Here is a 22,519-nt window from a genome sequence, read left to right as displayed (position 1 = left end):
AGTATATAGGTGCAGTTCTGTGTATATAGGTCCAGTGCTGGGTGTATATAGGTGCAGTTCTGTGTATACAGCTGCAGTGCTGGGTGTATATAGGTGCAGTGCTATGTGTATAGAGGTGCAGTGCTGGGTTATAGAGGTGCAGTGTATATAGGTGCTGTGCTGAGTATATATAGGTGCTGTGGTGAGTGTATATAGGTGCAGTGTTGGGTGTATATTGGTGCTGTGCTGAGTGTATATAGGTGCAGTGTAGGATGTATAGAGGTGCAGTGCTGAGTGTATATAGGTGCAGCGCTGAGTGTATATAGGTGCGGTGTTGGATGTATAGAGGTGCCGTGCTGAGTGTATATAGGTGCAGTGCAGTGTATATAGAGGTGCTGTGCAGTGTTGGATGTATAGAGGTTCCGTGCTGAGTGTATATAGGTGCTGTGCAGTGTTGGATGTATAGAGGTGCTGTGCTGAGTGTATATAGGTGCATTGTTGGATGTATAGAGGTGATGTGCAGTGTATAGAGGTGCTGTGCTGAGTGTAAATAGATGCATTGTTGGATGTATAGAGGTGCTGTGCAGTGTATATAGATGCATTGTTGGATGTATAGAGGTGCTGTGCAGTGTATATAGGTGCAGTGTTGGATGTATAGAGGTGCTGTGCAGTGTTGGATGTATAGAGGTGCAGTGCAGTGTATATAGAAGTGCTGTGCAGTGTATATAGGTGCAGTGTATATAGGTGCAGTGTATATAGGTGCAGTATATATAGGCGCAGTGCTGGGTGTATATAGGTGCGGTGCTGTGCAGTGTTGGATGTATAGAGGTGCATTGTCGGATGTATAGTGGTGATGTGCAGTGTATAGAGGTGCTGTGTTGAGTGTATATAGGTGCAGTGTTGGATGTATAGAGGTGCTGTGCAGTGCAGTGTATATAGAGGTGCTGTGCAGTGTTGGATGTATAGAGGTGCAGTGCTGAGTGTATATAGGGGATGTGCAGTGTATAGAGGTGCAGTGTTGGATGTATATAGGTGCAGTGCTGGATGTATAGAGGTGATGTGCAGTGTATATAGGTTATGTGCTGTGCAGTATATATAGGTTAGGTGCAGTGTATAGAGGTGCGGTGCAGTGTATATAGGTGCAGTGCTGAGTGTATGTAGGTGCAGTGCTGAGTGTATATAGGTTATGTGCGGTGCAGTGTATATAGGTTAGGTGCAGTGTATAGAGGTGCAGTGTATAGAGGTGCAGTGTTGGATGTATAGAGGTGCTGTACAGTGTATATATAGTTGCAGTGCTGAGTGTATATAGGTGCTGTGCAGTGTATAGAGGTGCTGTGTATAGAGGTGCAGTGTTGGATGTATAGAGGTGCTGTACAGTGTATATATAGTTGCAGTGCTGAGTGTATATAGGTGCTGTGCAGTGTATAGAGGTGCAGTGTATAGAGGTGCAGTGTTGAGTGTATAGAGGTGCAGTGTATATAGGTGAGGTGCAGTGTATATAGGTTAGGTGCAGTGTTGGATGTATAGAGGTGCTGTACAGTGTATATATAGTTGCAGTGCTGAGTGTATATAGGTGCTGTGCAGTGTATAGAGGTGCAGTGTATAGAGGTGCAGTGTATAGAGGTGCAGTGTTGAGTGTATAGAGGTGCAGTGTATATAGGTTAGGTGCAGTGTATAGAGGTGCAGTGTATAGAGGTGCAGTGTTGAGTGTATAGAGGTGCAGTGTATATAGGTTAGGTGCAGTGTATAGAGGTGCAGTGTTGAGTGTATAGAGGTGCAGTGTATATAGGTTAGGTGCAGTGTTGAGTGTATAGAGGTGCAGTGTATAGAGGTGCAGTATATAGGTTAGGTGCAGTGTTGAGTGTATAGAGGTGCAGTGTATATAGGTTAGGTGCAGTGTTGAGTGTATAGAGGTGCAGTGTATAGAGGTGCAGTGCTGAGTGTATATAGGTTATGTGCAGTGTATAGAGGTGTAGTGCTGAGTGTGTATAGAGGTGCAGTGTATAGAGGTGCAGTGTTGAGTGTATATAGGTTATGTGCTGAGTGTATAGAGGTGCAGTGTATAGAGGTGCAGTGTTGAGTGTATAGAGGTGCAGTGTATATAGGTTAGGTGCAGTGTATAGAGGTGCAGTGTTGAGTGTATAGAGGTGCAGTGTATATAGATTAGGTGCAGTGTATAGAGGTGCAGTGTTGAGTGTATAGAGGTGCAGTGTATATAGGTTAGGTGCAGTGTATAGAGGTGCAGTGTATAGAGGTGCAGTGTATAGAGGTGCAGTGTTGAGAGGTGCAGTGTTGAGAGGTGCAGTGTTGAGTGTATAGAGGTGCAGTGTTGAGAGGTGCAGTGTTGAGAGGTGCAGTGTTGAGAGGTGCAGTGTTGAGTGTATAGAGGTGCAGTGTATAGAGGTGCAGTGTTGAGAGGTGCAGTGTTGAGAGGTGCAGTGTTGAGTGTATAGAGGTGCAGTGTATAGAGGTGCAGTGTTGAGTGTATAGAGGTGCAGTGTATAGAGGTGCAGTGTTGAGTGTATAGAGGTGCAGTGTATAGAGGTGCAGTGTTGAGTGTATAGAGGTGCAGTGTATATAGGTTATGTGCTGAGTGTATATAGGTGAGGTGCAGTGTTGAGTGTATAGAGGTGCAGTGTATAGAGGTGCAGTGTTGAGTGTATAGAGGTGCAGTGTATAGAGGTGCAGTGTATAGAGGTGCAGTGTTGAGTGTATAGAGGTGCAGTGTATAGAGGTGCAGTGTTGAGTGTATAGAGGTGCAGTGTATAGAGGTGCAGTGTTGAGTGTATAGAGGTGCAGTGTATAGAGGTGCAGTGTTGAGTGTATAGAGGTTCAGTGTATAGAGGTGCAGTGTTGAGTGTATAGAGGTGCAGTGTATATAGGTTATGTGCTGAGTGTATATAGGTGAGGTGCAGTGTTGAGTGTATAGAGGTGCAGTGTTGAGTGTATAGAGGTGCAGTGTATATAGGTTATGTGCTGAGTGTATATAGGTGAGGTGCAGTGTATAGAGGTGCAGTGTTGAGTGTATAGAGGTGCAGTGTATAGAGGTGCAGTGTTGAGTGTATAGAGGTGCAGTGTTGAGTGTATAGAGGTGCAGTGTATAGAGGTGCAGTGTTGAGTGTATAGAGGTGCAGTGTTGAGTGTATAGAGGTGCAGTGTATAGAGGTTATGTGCTGAGTGTATATAGGTGAGGTGCAGTGTATAGAGGTGCAGTGTTGAGTGTATAGAGGTGCAGTGTATAGAGGTGCAGTGTTGAGTGTATAGAGGTGCAGTGTATAGAGGTGCAGTGTTGAGTGTATAGAGGTGCAGTGTATAGAGGTGCAGTGTTGAGTGTATAGAGGTGCAGTGTATAGAGGTGCAGTGTTGAGTGTATAGAGGTGCAGTGTATAGAGGTGCAGTGTATATAGGTGAGGTGCAGTGTATAGAGGTGCAGTGTTGAGTGTATAGAGGTGCAGTGTTGAGTGTATAGAGGTGCAGTGTATAGAGGTGCAGTGTTGAGTGTATAGAGGTGCAGTGTATATAGGTGAGGTGCAGTGTATAGAGGTGCAGTGTTGAGTGTATAGAGGTGCAGTGTATAGAGGTGCAGTGTTGAGTGTATAGAGGTGCAGTGTATATAGGTGAGGTGCAGTGTATAGAGGTGCAGTGTTGAGTGTATAGAGGTGCAGTGTATAGAGGTGCAGTGTTGAGTGTATAGAGGTGCAGTGTATATAGGTGAGGTGGAGTGTATAGAGGTGCAGTGTTGAGTGTATAGAGGTGCAGTGCAGTGTACACTTGTTCGCACATCACCCGGCGCGCTGGGGGCGGGGCTCTGGTTGTCGGGGGGCGTGTCCCGCCTGGTGGATGGGAGCAGTGCAGGAAACAGTCAGTCCTCAGCAGTTACGGATTACTTTTTGGACGTGCAGTGAGTTTGGTGCCGCAGCTTCGCCCGCCCGCTCGCCTGCCCGCTCGTCCACAGCTACTTTGGGCGCCGCCCGGCAGTCCGCGCACGGTTTGCCATGTGAGAGCCGCTCAGTGCAGGGAGTTTCTGGCGGCGGAGAGGAGCCCGGCCGGGCGGCGGAGCATGTAGCGGACGTGGGCGCTCTGTACACCGGAGGAGCAGCAGATGACGTGGAGCAGCAGCATGAGCAGCGGATACAGCAGCCTGGAGGACGACTCCGAGGAGTTCTACTTCACCGCCAAGACCTCCATCAAGAAGAGTCCGTGGCGGGCGGCCCGGGGCCAGCATGTGAGTGTCTCCTGCCCCGGTGTGTGGGGCTGGTCGCTGCCCCTGGCAGAGGCTCGGGGGTCGCTGCCATGCGGGCTTTCTGTCATATGGTGCAGGCCGGGCTCTCCCAGCATAGGGGACATGGCGTTCTCCGCATTGTCCAGGCATTTAGTTCCCACATAACACCGTACTACTACCTGGAGATCTCGCCTGTGCCCCTCTGGTATATGGGGCTGGTACAGAATTGCATTGTATGGAGCTGTGTAAGGTGCACTTAGGTGGGCATTGGCCCTTCCTGTACATTTTATAATGCTGACCAATTTTGTGCTAATAGGACAGAAAATACTCTGATGACGCACTATATGGCGGTACAACTTGTTTTTGGGAACAGAGAAAACCATGTTTTAAGCCTCCATACCAGATGGAGACATCAGCCATTTATACTAAGATATTGCGGATGAATGAAGCAGTGCCTGTAACCCGCTGTATTAGGGGGTCACTGATGCACTGCATGTAGCGGCTGCATTAGGGGGTCACTGATGCACTGCATGTAGCGGCTGCATTAGGGGGTCACTGATGCACTGCATGTAGCGGCTGCATTAGGGGGTCACTGATGCACTGCATGTAGCGGCTGTATTAGGGGGGTCACTGATGCAGTGTATGTAGCGACTGTATTAGGGGGTCACTGATGCACTGCATGTAGCGGCTGTATTAGGGGGTCACTGATGCACTGCATGCAGCGGCTGTATTAGGGGGTCACTGATGCACTGCATGCAGCGGCTGTATTAGGGGTTCACTGATGCACTGCATGTAGCGGCTGTATTAGGGGGTCACTGATGCACTGCATGTAGCGGCTGTATTAGGGGGTCACTGATGCACTGCATGTAGCGGCTGCATTAGGGGGTCACTGAAGCACTGCATGTAGCAGCTGCATTAGGGGGTCACTGATGCACTGCATGTAGCGGCTGCATTAGGGGGTCACTGATGCACTGCATGTAGCGGCTGCATTACGGGGTCACTGATGCACTGCATGTAGCGGCTGTATTAGGGGGTCACTGATGCACTGCATGTAGCGGCTGTATTAGGGGGTCACTGATGCACTGCATGTAGCGGCTGTATTAGGGGGTCACTGATGCACTGCATGTAGCGGCTGTATTAGGGGGTCACTGATGCACTGCATGTAGCGGCTGTAATAGGGGGTCACTGATGCACTGCATGTAGCGGCTGTATTAGGGCGTCAGTGATGCACTGCATGCAGCGGCTGTGTTGGGGGCGTCAGTGATGCACTGCATGCAGCGGCTGTGTTGGGGGCGTCAGTGATGCACTGCATGCAGCGGCTGTGTTGGGGGCGTCAGTGATGCACTGCATGCAGCGGCTGTGTTGGGGGCGTCAGTGATGCACTGCATGCAGCGGCTGTGTTGGGGGCGTCAGTGATGCACTGCTCGCAGCGGCTGTGTTGGGGGCGTCAGTGATGCACTGCTCGCAGCGGCTGTGTTGGGGGCGTCAGTGATGCACTGCTCGCAGCGGCTGTGTTGGGGGCGTCAGTGATGCACTGCTCGCAGCGGCTGTGTTGGGGGCGTCAGTGATGCACTGCTCGCAGCGGCTGTGTTGGGGGCGTCAGTGATGCCCTGCACTTATCTTGCTATGGACATATTGTGTCTTCCGCTTTTTGTTGCCAATCCTCATGGTGGGAGAACAGAGATTATGGTACTCAGCACATCATGTCCTGTCACTATGAGAGAAGACTGACCCTTGTGAGTGCCCATGCCTCTGTAAGGGCCTATTCTCACTTCAGTGCTTGATCAGCATTTATCATTCTACCTTTTCTGTGTGCAAGATCCACTTAAAGAAAGAGAAATACTGCAGTGTGAGGTCGTATACTGATCAGTACGGACTCCATGTGCTCTGGTAAAGGGTTTGTGATGTTGATGGGCCCGGCTCCGGCACGGAGTAGTTTTGCGCCTCTTGTGTGCGTCATCTACACACCATGGCCATTGACTAAAGCACATGGCCCAATATTGACTATGAAGTCTGAAAATATTATGGGTAAAATTTGCTTTGCTGGTGTCCCCCTGTAACAGAAATCTTCATGTTTTCAAAGTGCGGACACATGGCAAGTGTTTTGCGTCTATAAACAGTATCTCCGTGCTTTTTCTTTTTTTTGTGGGGGGGTGGGGGGTGAAGGGGGGCAGCTATTTTACTCGCAGAACCTTGTGGCCATTAAAATCCTTACTAAAATCTTTCTTAATCATGAGGATGATACACAGGTGTGATACTGTATCTGTGGAATCCTACACTTGGACTGAACACCATTATAAGACTGGTCATATCCTTAACGCAAGTTACATGTGGTCCCCTCTATTCCGGGATTCTGTCTGTAGCTCTGTGCTTGCCCTCAGTCACCCCCTTATATCCTGGCAATCCTGATATCACATGGGGCCAGTAAGATAATCAGATAAGTGGAGAGGTCATAGGATCAACACTCAGCAGATCAGAAGGGCTAAAAAACAGGTGTCGCAATATGTGAGCTCAAGGCTAGCCCAGGACACGGTATGCTGCGTACAGGCAAGTACTGGATTCCAGCCTGTAGTCACTGTGATGGCCACAGGCAAGATTCCCCGAGCATAGGATGGACCCATATTCCTCTTCCTTCTATTATAGAATGATTAAGCTCCAGCTAAATGGGTTGGCACAATAAAGGCATCACTGGCATATTTGTAGGCTATCCTGTCTGTGCCAATCCTGACAGCCGGGGTCTCCGTCCTGTGTGGTAGTGTGTATTTGTGACCAGTGCTCCCGTCAGTTACATACAAGTCTTCATGCATGCACACTACCGCACCATTCACACGGGGCTTTGTTAGAAACATTTTTTAGTTTGGGGTGGGGGTGTACCAGTGGTTGAATCTCTCCCAATAATCATTAATTTATCCACTATACAGTTCAATCCAAACTAGCTGCATAAAAATATTTCTATAAAGGCGACCCCCCAATGCTAAATTATGGTTTCTGAGGATTACTTCCTCACATTGTACCTCCACACTAAGTATATTTTCTGCTCACGTGCCAGGTTATGGTGTCTTACACTGTGTATACGACCTGCCCGATCTGTTTCCACACACCATATGTGCTCACAGGTCTGGCAGCTGTTCTGGAGTATGGTCACATTTCTGTATTTTGGGAATATTTGGTGGTCACCACATTGCTGGGAGCCTCATGTCCTCACCCCGGACCGCTCTGTGAAATCACAGGAGGACACAAGCCTTCAGTAATCTCCTAAGGCTCATTTCATTCATGTTAGACATATGTTTCCTCTTGAGTTTGGGGCATTTGTAGCTTTTTGCATGTAATCAGTTACTCTCCTTATAGATGAGGACACGGGTATATTGGCATTGTCCACTGTCCATACTATGGTGCTCGGAGCCATGAATTAGGAATGGTTCACGTTGCCCTCTGGTTATGGGGTGGTGTCAGATTTTATGCCTTTTCCTTGACCTCTTAGACAGCAGCCTCTGTTATGTAGTGTGTTCTCATACAGTCATGTTTGTGTTTTTTTTCCCCCTGTGTTTTGTCGCTTATTAACCTGGTAAATGGCAATGCCAAACCTGATAAGGGTGAAGTAATGTTGGAGCAGAGGTCGGGCACAGATGAAGGCGTGTCACTCTTCTTATGAGATCATCTGATCCAGTTATTGTGGCGCACACCCTTTTCTGGGTCTGACTCATGTTACTTGTGAGATAGGACGTACTTCTTCCAGGGGAAGTGTGTGATTTCTCATCCGGATAATACATGACCTTTCTGGATGGAACACCAGCTATGTCTGTAGAATTGCAGCTCGGACCTGTTCTTACTAAATGTGGATGTTCTGCGCTGTTTGTTAGTTCTCCCTCTGATCTTGGGATACTTTATACACTGGTGACGTCTGGATTCTTTTCCAAGAAGCCCTGTCGTCCCTCTACAGACATATGTTACCATGCATTAAATATTTACCATCCCCGCGGCTCCATAGTGACCGGTGCATACATAAGCTGGCAGTGTACCATGTCTCTTATAAAGCCATCACTGCTGTATGGGAGGCTGCACCATGAGCATTATGTTGTAGTATTTTCTTTCTTGCTTGTGGCTATATGGCCTCTAGCCCAGCAATGCATTACTGGCCGAGCAGGTCCTACAATGTTTTTTTTTTTTTTTTCAGCCCTTTACTTTCTTTCAAAGCTGAAAACTTCATAGCCCATGCCTGGTAAAGAGCATGGCTGCCAGTCTTGTTTCATGTAATATTTCTATGGCCTCATGTCAGTGCTTGTACAGTGACATTCCAAAATAATACTGTACATGTGACCATATATATATATTTTTTTAATGCTAAGGCACAGAAAATGCAGCTGAAAACGATGTGCGTAAATCCAGCCCCTCTCAGATTGCCAGACAGGTCTGTGCTTTATCTTTTCCTGCCTGTAAGGATGGATAAGCTGGGGAGCCCGTCCTGTAGTAAGGATTCATTGGCAGGAGTGGCTATGCCAGGACTCTGGATTTCCTGTCCGTTACTTTCACTTCTCTGAAATAACAATAAAGCCTAAACCTCAGCCATTGTGTGTTCGCCTGATGTTTCCTGCCTCTGGCTGCCCTAGTATTGCTGATTGTGCACAAGTGTAATGTCGACCCCTTGGTGTATTAGCAGGATAAATGGGCGCAGAGCTGGCATTTAGCTATTAACTGCTGAACTTTTAGCCTCTTTTAGACCTTAACGATTTCTCTGCTACATTAGAAAATGTTCTGATTTTCATCCGTTTTTGGTCAGTCTCACTTTTTTTTACCATTGGTGATTCTCATATGAAAAATATACATTGCAAACCATCTTCTACCCAATGCAATGTTGGTACCAGACAGCACACAGATGAGTGTATGGTCAGTGATTGTCACAGACCCATAGAATTGTATGCAGAATTTTGATACATGACTCAGATATAAAAAAAAAAAAAATTTTTTTTTTTTTTTTTTTTGCACACTGAATATAGACTATAATGGGTTTGTGATCCATCTTTGAAAAATGCAACATATGTAATTCAAGGACGCTTGAATGTAAAGTCTGACTCTAAGCCTTAAATGATCAATGAATCTATTCAGAAGTGATGGATCCATGAAACTCAGAGCATGATCTAATAGATCTGCGTTGGCTAATAGGCTATGTTGCCACGATCAGGAAAGAGCAGCGCTTTGGACGCATGTATTCATTGATTTACCGTATCCAATACAGTCTATTGTGAACATTTCTGTTGCGGAGACCAGCTTCTCCGCAACAGAAATTGACATGCTGCGGCTCGTAAACCCGCGCCACCGGTAAGTTCATGCGTTGTCAAATAGAAGCACAGTGGGCAGGGGATTTCTATAAATCCCACCCTCTGCACTTCTAGTGTAGAACGGAGCGCAGGTGAGCTGTGTCCAAAACGCTGCTATTCCTGATCATGAGCACATAGCCTTATGATCTGATTGTGAGGATCAGAATAGGACATACTCAACAGGTCTGTGTACTGTCAGATATAAAAAAAAATCATGCTGACTCTGTAAATGAATGTGTGAATGCAGCTGTAGTCGGGAAGACACTCCATTAAAGAGTGTGTGTTTGTTTTGTTTTTTCGTTAAAAGCCTACGGCGAAACGCGCGTCGGACCTGTGTGGACTCTGAGGGATTTCCAGGTAGCTCATTTGATACCTTTGTCTTTTTTCTAGTACCTTTGACCCCTGTATCAGCTGTCTTACCTATTAACTTACTGACCCCCTTTCTATGTGGTCTGAGTATTTACCCACTTGGGACATCTTTGATGCACTTTGCACTTTACTTGAATGATGGTCTCCATATGTATTTTTACTTCAGGCTGACCTGGGTCACTGTGTTCCTATACATGATTTATTTATTGATCTATGCTTCTACCTACCCTCAGATGCCCATTTTTCTGTTTACTTTTTTCATCGTTCGTATTATTGTTTTTCATGTGTTTTTATGAATTCTTCAATAAATGCTTATTTTATATTGACCATGAGTCACATTTATAGGTTCTTTGTTTTTTTGTTTGTTTTTTTATGAACTAAAGAGAGCTTTTTGCATATATTTAACTTAGAAATGCTACGTTGGGCAGGGTGTGAAACATACTAGTGTCCAACACTGTTCATTAAACTACTTTCTAGTTTCCAGAGTAATCCATTTAGAAAATGTTTAAAAAAAGAGTGCACCTGTTGGCATGTAGCAAGCCATATGCTGCCCCACGGCCTGGAACAGGTGTTCCCTGTTTGTGCTGAGAGCATGTCGCCGCCTGTAGTGTCCCAGGTAAACACTTCACCTCTTGTACACAATGACAGCATGATTTACATTGCAGCATATTTCCTTTTCCATTAGGCTCCCTGAGTCTATTCCATGTGTGGAATATATCTTCGTTTAGATGTTTCTCATTGATGCCTGATATAAAGAATAAATGTGTTTTTGAGGTGACAATACCTTATCTGACGTTTGCCAAACATGTTTGATCATTTAGGTTAGGAGGCACAAGTACAAAAAATGGATATATTTGTGGACATATTCTGCGAATTATCATTTATACTGGCCAGCACCTAACCAATGACTGATGAAAAGGTGATCTAAACTGCTGAGTGCGGAGATTGGCAAATTATTTGTCATAGGTTTTCCAAATGGGCAGGATGACTTTCCCTATAGTTGAACTGATCATCCAGTTCAGGCACTGTAGTTGTTAATTTTTGTTCACCATTATAGAATAAAAGTGGGATTGGATCTCTGTTGTGCTCTTATGCAATCCACCTGTTAAAGGGAATCTGTCAGTGGGATCAGCCCTCCTAAGCAGTCTATATGGGCATAGAGGAAAATGCAAAAGGTAAAAGCTGGTGATAAAAAGCGCTAAGGCATATAAAATTCAGCAATTACTACCTTTATTAAAGTCCTTGTAAAAAAAAACATGCGTTTCGACGTTCACCGCTTCTTACTACCAGCTTCAACGTCTTTTTTTTCTTTTATATGGGCATAGAGGTCATAGGAAGCTGAATAAAATGATACCTTGATATTTGTGATCTGATAACTTATTTTAGAGAAATCCTACTTTTTTCTTAATATGTAAATGAGCTTTTAAGATCTATGAACCGGACACAGATCTCCCTGAGAATCTGTCTCAAGAGCTCATTTTAAGTGAAAGGGGGAGTTACTAGTGTGATATGTAATGATCGCTCTCTGCTCTCCTGATCTAACTGCAGAACGGTGTGTAATTAAAGCTCACACAGTACAGCTAAATTGTCTCATTACAAACACATCTGCAGCTCTCCTTGCAGTGCTGTCAGCTCCCCCTTCCCCCACACTGCCTGTGAGATGGAAGTTGAAGAAGTGTTAGCTGTAATCTGGCCCGAGAGCTCTGTGACTAGCTACACCTGCAGATATTTGTAATGAAACAAAGCTCAGCTCTGCTGTACTCTGTTATAATCACACACAGCTCTGCAGTGAGATCAGGAGAGAAGTCTGTTAGTCATTTCATGTCTCTCACTGGTACCATCCCCATCATATAAAATTAAGTTTGAGAGGCAGAGTCTCATACTGGTCAGTGTCCTGTCCATAGATCTTAACAGTTTATACATGTTTAGAAAAATGTGGTTTTCTTAGAAATAAGACATTGAATCGCAGATATCAACTTCGTATGATCTGTGTGCCCATACAGGCGGTTTAGGATGGTTGATCCCACTGACAGATTCACTTTAAACTAAAAAAAAAATGCACAGGAGATCTGTCACGTGAGAACCCGTAATCTCATAAAATCATGGGACAAGCTCTTTCAAGCAAGTTCACCCATTATGCATAATATGTGTGTACATATTGATCATAATCTCTTAGTCTCTCTTTTCTCCCAAACACTAGTGCTACGTCTGTCTTTCTCAGGGGAAGTATGTGCCTCTTCTTGGCCAGAAATGCTTGTGAATTCCTGATGAACAAGTGCAGCATAGCTTTACTTTGCAATGTCTGTAAAGTGCAAATGACAGGTTTCTCGCTCATTCTTTCTTTCCCTTTGTGATTGATGCTTTTACAGATCTGACATGCCAAGCATGTAAGGTATTCAAAGAATTTAGAAGAAATCATTAGGAGTGGGGCTTGTGCGAGTCCAGTAACTTTACAGAATACCTTATGAAGATCTGGAATTAATAATATCCTAAAATAAAGCACTGCGGGAGCGGCACTTAATTGTGTCCTGTGACCTATAGATAATTTGCATGCTGAAGGGATTATCTTTTGGCAGTCGGACTGAATACATAGTGTGGAAGAGGACAACAGTTTTATTGTGTATTGTACTTAGGGATTTGTTATGTTATGGTGTAATTGTTTTTGTTTTTCTATCCTAGTTATGGATTTGTGAGGAGCAAAGGTCCTTATATCTAAATTGCCCATTTATCTTTATTATGGGATGCAAATAATGTTTAAATCAGTTAGCTTGGCTTAACCCTTTGTCCTCTGAACTTGTCCTTCCTTCTGTACTTCTTATCACTTTGTAGTGAAGAGCTCCATATTGTTTAGCTAGACTATAGCTGATGGGATCATTCACATTTCTGTGTATGTATAATATATTTTCATATAAAAATGAATGTATTGATTTAAAAACTATTGGCTATGTGCACGCTGAATTTTTTAGGACGGTTTGGAGAAGAAACTGAGCAGAAACTCTCCAAATTCTCTTCCAAAAGAAAAAAAATATTATTTCTGCTTTGAAAACTCTGCAACAATCCGCTGAACAGATTGCCATTTTTTTGGAGGGGGTGGGGTGCAGTTGGCCGTTTTCACTAGGTTAAGAAAGTAGTAGTAATAATTTTTATTTGTATAGCGCCAACATATTCTGCAGCACTTTACAATTAAAGTAATGGTACCATAAGTGCCATAACCCTATACTGGATGTGCTCGGACTTTGCATGGCTTCCTCTCCCCTTGATTTCATTATGGTAACTGTGGTGCTGCAAAAGCAGGACAGATGGAACCCTTCAAAGCAAATGTCTGTCTGTTTTTGGCTTTCCAGAATATATGGGGCAGTAACAATTCTAAAATTGCTCCATTAAATGGACAGTAATGCAATAGAGGAAGGGTTCTTTGAGGTCAGTGGACAATGCATGAGGTTGTTCCAATCTAGAGCGTTTAAGCTCTTCTGTCTGGTAGTATAACATAGCTGGCCATATACCTTATATAGGTCAGTATTATTATTATATATTTTTTTTTTTTTTTTTTTTTGTCCATTCACTAGAATAATTTGATGAAGGGACAGGGGTAATACAACCAGCCAAATATTAGTAAGGTCTGGCATAAAACACTTCTAATGTCAGCCTGTTCGACCAATCTGACAGTATAATCTAGGCAAGTAGCATTGCAGGCGATGTAGCTCCTATACAATCACACTTTATTGGTCTAATTGCTGCCTATGCAGAAATAGACGTTTTATCAGTATTGTTAATTAGTGTTCGATGCTCCATTACTTACCACTCTCTGGGTTTTCCGTCACACCCCCACACCTACCTCGCTGATGAGTGACAGCAATGTCTTGACAGATGCGGCACTTTCTGCAGAGGTCAGGCAAGCCAGCGCTGTCAGTCACCAGTGAGGTAGATTGGGACATGCAAAACCCGTTGTTGGATCGGTGCACTGAGGCTTGTGCCCACGACAAGGGCCCGCCGAACATACTAATTAGCTCCCTCTGTTCTGAAAAAAACTGAAGATTAAACAAATCTGCTATTAGAACATTAAAGATGCATATTTTCTTATGGGCTGTACCCCTTATGACGAAGGCTGGGGCTAGACTGTGACTGGCCATGACACTTGTTGCGCAGACATAGGTAGCACTGTAAACATCACAGGTGAATAGGGTCACATTACAGCCCGCAAGGTACTGCAATAAGCAAATTGCAAAAATCCCAACTTTTTATGACTGGCATGTCATGTTTCCCTTTGGGTGGCAATGAGACCCCATTCAGCAGTGATGCAGTGGTCCACAATGCAATCTTTAGCCATGTGACCCGTATCGTGGCCAAAGCCGCAGTGTAGCCCAAGCCTAAGGCTGTGTGCCCACGTAGCATTTTTCAAGCGTATATGCTGCGGAATTTCCGCAGCGTAAACGCTTGAAAAACGCATGTATATCTGCACCCCATGGTCCCCAATGGGATTCCGCAAGTTCTATGCACATGCTGCGGATTTTTCCGCAGCGTTTATGCCGCGTTCAAAAATCCGCAGCATGTCATTTAATTTTGCGTTTCCGCAAGCGGAATTGCCTTTGTCCAATGCATAAAAAACGCAAGGCAATTCCGCATGTGGAAAACGCGTGATAAACGCGCGAAAAATGCGCGATAAACGCGTGCGGAATTCCGCATGCGTTTTTCCGGGAGAGAACTTGCATTTATGCAGCAGAAATTTTCTTCTTCATAAATGCAACGTGGGCACATAGCCTGAGGCTTCCCTGTCAGGAGGCATGCAGAGGGACGGATATACACAGTGGTGTAGGGCGCCTTAATGGCCCGTGAAAAGTATAAGGTTTGCTAAAGGAGTAAATACATGAAGATGAAAGCTCCTTTCATGTACAAGTGCACACCTGAGATTGTGTCAGAGCAGAACTATTCTGTAATTACAGGTTAAATGCCCTACTTCATGTACGTCTTAAGGAAACATTGTCCTCCAGGTTACCTATTGCTAAAAGGGGCAGATGTGTCATTCCTCAGAAATGGGCAAATTCACTTCAGCTAATAATAAAATTCTTGGCTGCCTTTAGTTTTTCTCACGTTCTCACTTGTGCAGCATCTGATGGCACCATTACCATGTTGCTGCCTGGTGGTAATACATTATGTAATGCTTGCTGGAGAATGGAGCACTCTCCTACCAGCAGCTCCTTATCACAGGAGGCTACACTCTCTATTGTACCTGTACATCTGTCCCTGAACCGTGAACGGCTCCGTCATGTCCTGACAGACTGTGGGGCGAGTCATGACCTGCGGGTTTCTGATCTAGTGCTGTTACACAAGGCTGTTCTGTTTGCCAGCTTTTCATCTTGTGCAGAGATGTAGAGATAAAATGTGGCCTTCTTTCTTTGTGGCGATAGACTTTCAACAGTTGTAGTGAAGGTCATGGACGCTGCAAATCATGGTGAAATATGACATGGCGTGCACTGACTGCTAATGGTGGTTTCTTCTGGTTATCTGCTCTGCATGTCTTCTTACTTAGCAGACCTGATTTCCAAGTTTTTTTTACAGCAGGGACTTGTAACACAGAACTAGTACCAATCTTCTTCAGGTCTAGGGAGCAGAACAATAAGGCCTTACTGCAATATTATCCATTACCTGTGAATGTACTGTAGCCATTCCATCCAGTTCTGCAGACTTTCTGATAGTCTGGTACTGTGAATACAGGATAATGTAGTAGTCCTGAAGGTTGCCGACCTCTGTACAACTCCCAGCATGTCATGGCAGGATTGCAGCTTTCTCAATCCGCAATGTGTTCATTTGTGTTTTGCATTTTCTTCATTGATTTCAGGGAAATGGATCTCCACAGTAATACGATGCTGATAACCGGCGGAGCTACAGCAAAGGCTGAATTCCCACCCAGTTATTTAGTACCACACTAATAATAATAACTTTTATTTCTATAGCGACATGTTCCGCACACTTTTCATTTACATACAGCTTCTGGGGCAGATTTTCAGCCAATCTTGGGAGTGGATTCTTATGAGATGTATAAAGGAAGAACTTGTACTTCTTGCAATAACTGCATGTGTTTCCTTACTTGCAGACAGACATACAGAACTGACAGCGGCTGTCCAGCACAGTAATCTCACACTGCTGGGTGGTGGTTTAGTGAACGTTTGGTCCTGGGAAGTCACACTAGAGACTATTTTCTAATAGTGATGACAATAATAATAATCATCTTTATATAGCGTCAACATATTCTGCAGAGCTTTATAATCCAGAGGTTCATATACAACAGGCATAAGTAACATAGTTAAATATAATACAATAATTAGAGCAAAAATAATGACGACCCTGCTCGTAAGGGCTTACAATGTACAATTGTAGACCTGGTGCCTAGATCTGCTGTACGGCGGTTGCTAGATGGACGCGAGCAGCTGTGGAAAGGAATCTGTAGCAGCTGTATTCTTTGGGCGTCCAGACGTGGCTTCACCGAGCACAAGGGCTGCCCTGCATTGTCGTTCCATGTGGAAAGCGTGCCATCACCCTTTTCTGCAGGCCCATAAAGTCTGGGTAAAGCTTTCTATTTTCGTAATGACTTGACTATGTCAACAGTCTGCTTTTATTAGCGATGGTATTCCATCTCCATTTCCAGCTGGTTGGATATGAGACTTATGTAATGGCAAACCTGCTGGGGTAGGAGTTTTCTAATGCTGCTGGGAAAGCCATGATGTGCTATCAGGTTCCCACGCTACTGAATCCTTTGTTGCATGTGAAGCAGAAAGGAGATAAAATGTTCTGTAACAGTCTTATCTACACACTTTTTTATATATATATATATATATATATATATATATATATATATATATATATATATATATATATATATATATATATATATATATATATATATATATATATATATATATATATATATATAATGGCTGTATGTTCATTCCTGTTTAAAAAACTAAAATTGGACTAGAATAAGAAGTGTGGCTAGCTGATAGTGTTGTAAGTCCTCTATCTCATTGGAAGTAGTGTACATTAGTGAGAACTAGTGACTATTCTGGCCAATAAGTACACTGACATCCTTCTTCTGAATATGGAAGTAGCTACGTGCCATTAAAAATGTAATTAGGCCTCATTCAGACATCCGTGTTTGTTCACGTACGCAAAAAAAATGGTATCAGTGTTTTTGGATCTGATTTTCCTCATTTGGTCAGGGTCATCAGAAATGATCACGTAGGGATAAATTAAATTGCAAAGTTTCTCCCATCTAGTGGGGTTCATCACAGACTGACAACTGATGCTATTTGTGTGCGATCTGTAATTTTCACAGATCCTTAGACTTGTATTACTGCATTTTAACAGTGATGCTGGTAAATAGACATGTCTTCATATTTGCAAAAAACATGGCCATATGAACATCTCCATGGATATAATGGGTACATGTATTATCTGTGAGAATCATGGATAGAACACCTATGTTAAAAACTGAAGTCTGAATGAGGCCTTAACATAAAGCTTTCCGATGCAGAGAATATTAAACGGAGCGGTTACTGCCCCCCAGCTCCAGTGCTTCCTCTCCACCATTACTCTGGACTTGTGTCTGCAGTGGAGGAGAGCCAGAGCCATGTCTTATAAGTAGACGCCTCCTGTTATTTTTAACCCTTTAGATGTCAATAAGGGTGACAAAGGAGTTTTCAGTTAATTTTTTTTTATTTCAGTCGAAAAAAATGGTTCATGCGAATGGGGCATCATGCATTGACTAAGAACTGTTCTAATGGTCAGCAAACAAGGACATGCCATCTTACATTCACACTTACTCTGATGTTTTCCTGCTGTATGCCATCCACTTATAGAGGACCTGACGGTCTTTCTTAGTTTATGCAAGTGTTTACTAACAATTCTGGAACATTAGCGTTCTAAGAAATGCTGGAGGTGTTCTTATATCCTTGCTATAACAAGGTTACTAGAAATAAGGCCCTTTCACTCTGGCCTGTAATGAGCGTTCATAACGATTACAGTTTAGAAGTCTCTGTAGGATCATAGTTGTGCAATCCTTCTACCTGTCGGCATTCCCGGTGTACCCCTGATTAGTAGTCCAGTGCAATATTACCGTCACAGCGTGCCGCAGGTATGATGTCGCACTGGGCCTGCTAATAAGAAAAGGGATGTTGGCAGGTCGGAGATTTGAATGGGCTTTAGTCCGGCAGCCATGGACTACCGTCATGGCAGCTAGACCAATGTCCTGTGAGTGTTTACTCGCTTACTCTAATAAGAATGCTATTAGTTTATTGGCATGTGTAAACCTGCTGGCAGACCAACAAAATACTTGTTCATGGATTCTATCATTCACTTGTGAACAGGGACGTACTGCTGAGCATATTCAGATTCTGTGGGACCAAACGGCTTATTTAAAAGAACCTTATTGAGCACTGAGCAGCTTATTTATCTCCCCATGTAAAATCATTGACCAGAGTGACATTCATGTCTCTAGTAAGTGCTGGTATTTTTGATAAAATGTGGTTTGTAGTATTCTTTCTAAAGGAAGACCCATAGGGTTAATCTCTTATCACTACATATAGGTTTTTTCTTTTTTTAAATGGTGGGAATGTTTTTTTGCTGTGTGAAGACTTCACATTCTCTGCTGAACAGGTTGATTCCAACTGTGGCGAGGCCTCCATACATCCTCTCCTGCTGAGGTGCTACTGATCATAGGAGATCCTTCTGTGTATAGTCCACTACCTCTGCTTCCTTCAGAGATGTGGATGTTCCATGAAAGCCAGCACTTCCCTCCTGACTTCTCGCTGGATGAAGGAAAGGCGGATAGCTGCACCGCTTCCTGAACATTCATTGAAGGGAAAAGCACAAAGAATGTTTTGATGTTAAAGGCATTGTTCTGTGCCGAATCTGAGCAGTGGGACCAAGTCATCCCTCCAGGGGTAAAGAACGTCTTGTACCTTTCATCAGCAGCAGGTCACTGCATTCCAGAAAAGTCCATGTCACACCGCCATTCTCCAGTGGAACTGCTGGAAAATCTGCTAATTAATAAGGTGTAATGGGGTGAATAACTGGAGAGGCATCTGAATTATCTCAGATTTTACAAGGCGGGAGCTGAGGTACAGGGGGAATGAAATGCCCCCTCATAGAAAAGTAAAGGATTGGGTGATGACACGGATGTGTAGTATAAAAGTAAATGTATTGTTGACCCTTTCTAGAAGATGTACTAGTTCTGTGAGACCTTAGGATGGCACACATGCTGTCATAGAAGCTGTAATTGTCAGTCCTCCTGTAATGTCTGAACATAAGGGCTAAAATACTAGGATATGAATAGCCTAGTCACTTCCAGAAAATGTGCATCACCTCCCTTTTGGCAGATGGGGGGGGGAGAGTGTCCAGCTGAAGTGTTTAGTCTGGGTCCTACAGTGTTCGATGCCATTCATGCCCTGTAGGTGTATACCTTAATCGCTTTCCTGTTTCAGATCGGCTTTATACCATACTGCTGTTTGGGGGATAAGATGTGGAACAAGGTGCAGACCTCTCCAACATAAAGTGAAAGGAAAGTATTTCTTATTTTTTATTACATACACTAACCAGGTTAAAATAACAAAAGCACAAAGTCATAAAAACATGTGGCAGGACTGATCCTCAGCATTACGCCTGCTTCAGACGGCCTCCGCGTGCTTCTCCGCATCGCTGAGCTGCCTTCTATTACTGTGCATTTTTTTGGACCAGACCAGTGTATGCTGCGTTTTATTCACATTTCCAATAAGTTATTGTTGGGTCAGTGTGCCATTTCTTGTGCACACAAAGCAAAAATGGCTGTCTGAAGAAGGCCTTGTAGAGTCTGCCTGGAGTGTACAGATGATGGACGGCCACTGATCAAATCATTGAAAAAGCTGAAGGGCTCGGTATCCTGTTCTGTCAGCCATATGTATGCTTTGAACTTTTGCACGTTGCTGATGCTTGTGAGGCTTTTTGTTTTCCACTTGATACAAAACCCATCACTAGATTTCTCAAGCTTTGTACACCCGAATGCCAAAAAAGTAGATTTATGCTTTGCACCATTTGTTTTTTTAGAGGTGCTTTCTGTGCATAGTTCGATTTGGCTGTACCGGAGTGTGGTAGGACATAAAGGTGACTTGGCCTAATGTGTGACAGTGCGACAAGAAATTGCACATTGATGCAAATTTTTCGCCCCAAAAAAGCCAACTAAGAGTAAATTTAATCTTAAAATGCCCAGTCTACCTTAGTGTCTTGTGTTGTCTGATAAATCTGGCCCATCTTTGACTGTCTAGTCTGTTTGCACTTTCTAGAGTAATGATAAATTATGCCCCAATGTGCATTTTTTTTCTCTTAACTCTTTAACTTCTACAATCTTCACGTTTTCATTTTTTCCCTCTTCCAAGCGCCATAACGTTTTTTTTTTATCTTTCCGTTTACATATCTTTATGATGTTATTTTTTTTCTCTCAGGCCTAGTTGTAATTTTAAATGACATCATACACTTTTTTTTTTAAAGGGGTTTTCCACGCTTAAGAAAAGTCTTGTATACTCAGACTGGGAAACCCCTTTAACTTTACCATATAATGAAAACAAAAATTTGTTTCTGTTGTCAGTTTGCAAGGATTACAACCTTTTTCTCTTTATATATATCCCCCCCCCCAACCCCCTTCACCGAGCTGTATGAAGGCTTTTTGCGTGCTGAACTGTTTTTAATAGTACCATTTTGCTGTACATATGATGTGATAATCGCTTTTTTTCAAGAGGTGCAGCGATGGAAAAATGACCGCTTTGGCATTTAAATAATATATTTTTAAAAGGTTGGACTTTTATGGACACGGCAATACCGAAGATGCCTATTTTCTTTATTTTTAATTGAGGAAATGGGAGGGGTTTGGTACCCAAACTGATTCCCGGGTAGCATGTCTCACTTAAATGTAGCGATCAGAGATGGCTCCGATCACTGCTATTACAGGCAGGAGCCAACTTTATAACGCAGTTGGCACTTGCTCCAGAACTATGACGTACTGGTACTACATGGGTGCCGGAAGGGGTTAAAGGGCTAAATGTATGATCACTGGGACTCCCATCGATGCTTGAGCATGTGTATTTTAAAATTCACATGTAGGAATGGGTTTTGGGGCCTACATTCTAGTGATTGGTGGAGACTCAGTGACCATATATTTATCAACTATTTTGTGCATAGCTTATGAATTTATCTTGGTGGGAAACACTCTAACATGAATGTCATCAAACAATGATCTGCTTATATAAATTCATTTATCATGTGAAACGCAATTAGGATGTAATGCAATGTGGGATGTTTGCTTCTGCGTCAGTGTTTTCTAAAATAGAAGTGTTAATAGTCCACTTTGCATTTTGTTAATTCATAAAAAAATAGTCTAATATTTGGTGTGACCCCATTTTGTCTTTAAAATAGCACCAATTCTTCTTGATAGACTTGCACACAGTTTTTGGAGGAACTCACCACAAATCTACTGTGGATGTAGGCTTGTGCAAATCCTTCTGTCTCTTCATGTAATCACAGACAGATTTGATGTTGAGATCAGAGGCCATATCATCACCTCCAGGACTTCTTGTTCTTTACACTGAAGATAATTCTTAATTACATTGCCTGTATGTTTAGAGTCTTCCTGCTGCAGAACAAGTTTGGAGCCAATCCGATGCTTAACTGTTGGTATTGCATGATGGATATGTACCGTATTTTTCGGACTATAAGATGCACTGGACCATAAGACACACCTAGGTTTTAGAGGAGGAAAATAGGGAAAAAAAAGTAAGCACAAAATGTGGTCATGATGCCCTGTTATGGGGGAGGGGGTCTGCTGCTGACACTGGTATTGGGGTAATGTCCCCCAATTCTGTTAATATCCTCCATCTTGGTATGTATGGCCCCTCCTTCCTGGTATACGTGGCCCCCATCCCCATCCTGAAATGCATGGCACCTCTTGATCCCCCATCCTGGTATTCATGGCACCTCTTGATCCCCCATCCTGGTATGTATGGCACCCCTTGAGCCCCCATGCTGGTATGCATGGCACCCCCGGAGCCCCCATGCTGGTATGCATGGCACCCCCGGAGCCCCCATGCTGGTATGCATGGCACCCCCGGAGCCCCCATGCTGGTATGCATGGCACCCCCGGAGCCCCCATCGCGCTGCACAAAAAAAATAAATAATACTCACCTCCTCTCTCCTCCAGCGCAGTCCCGCTCTGCTGCCGACACTCTCTCTGTGTGAGCCACGCATGGCGTCCCTGCCATGCGCCCTCACACAGTGTGAGATGCTGTGCTGGAATAGTCACTGCTCCCCACGCTGGGTCGGTGCGTGGGGAGCAGTGACCATTCAGTCTCTTCATTAGCCGGCGCACTGTACCGCAGTGCGGCTCCTGCTGCCGCTCTGCGGCTACAGTGTGCCGGCTATTAAGGAAAATTAATATTCATTGCTCTCCACGCCCCCATGCGCGTGGGGAGCAGGGAATATTCATTTTCTTTACTTGTGGGCACACTGTAGGCTGCAGCAGGCGGCTGCTGCCTCCTGTACTCTGCTGATCCCCCGCTGCATGCTCCCCCACACCCACCCCCATGCCGCTGTACAATAATATAGTATTCGGACTATA

The 22,519-nt window shown here is 44.0% G+C and overlaps 1 protein-coding gene across 4 annotated transcripts in view; it reads left to right on the top strand.

Moving 5' to 3' along the window:
• The window catches only part of RASSF3 (Ras association domain family member 3), a 257,278-nt gene that overhangs the window by 220,154 nt on the left and 14,605 nt on the right, over positions 1–22,519 (top strand). Inside the window, exon 1 of one of the 4 annotated variants that reach the window (XM_073651726.1) lies at positions 3,809–4,204. The exons of the other annotated variants lie outside the window; for them this stretch is intronic. Within the exon in view, the coding sequence (XP_073507827.1) occupies positions 4,082–4,204 (123 nt within the window). The 5' untranslated portion in view covers positions 3,809–4,081. Of the gene's footprint in view, positions 1–3,808; positions 4,205–22,519 lie in introns of those variants that run through there. 4 annotated transcript variants of the gene reach the window in all.

This window comes from Phyllobates terribilis, unplaced genomic scaffold, assembly GCF_046119375.1.
Source record: "Phyllobates terribilis strain yellow unplaced genomic scaffold, ASM4611937v1 Scaffold_11__3_contigs__length_659146591, whole genome shotgun sequence".
Taxonomy (NCBI): Eukaryota; Metazoa; Chordata; class Amphibia; order Anura; family Dendrobatidae; genus Phyllobates; species Phyllobates terribilis.
Note: the sequence above shows the minus strand (reverse complement) of the source record. Positions and strands in the feature narration are given on the sequence as shown.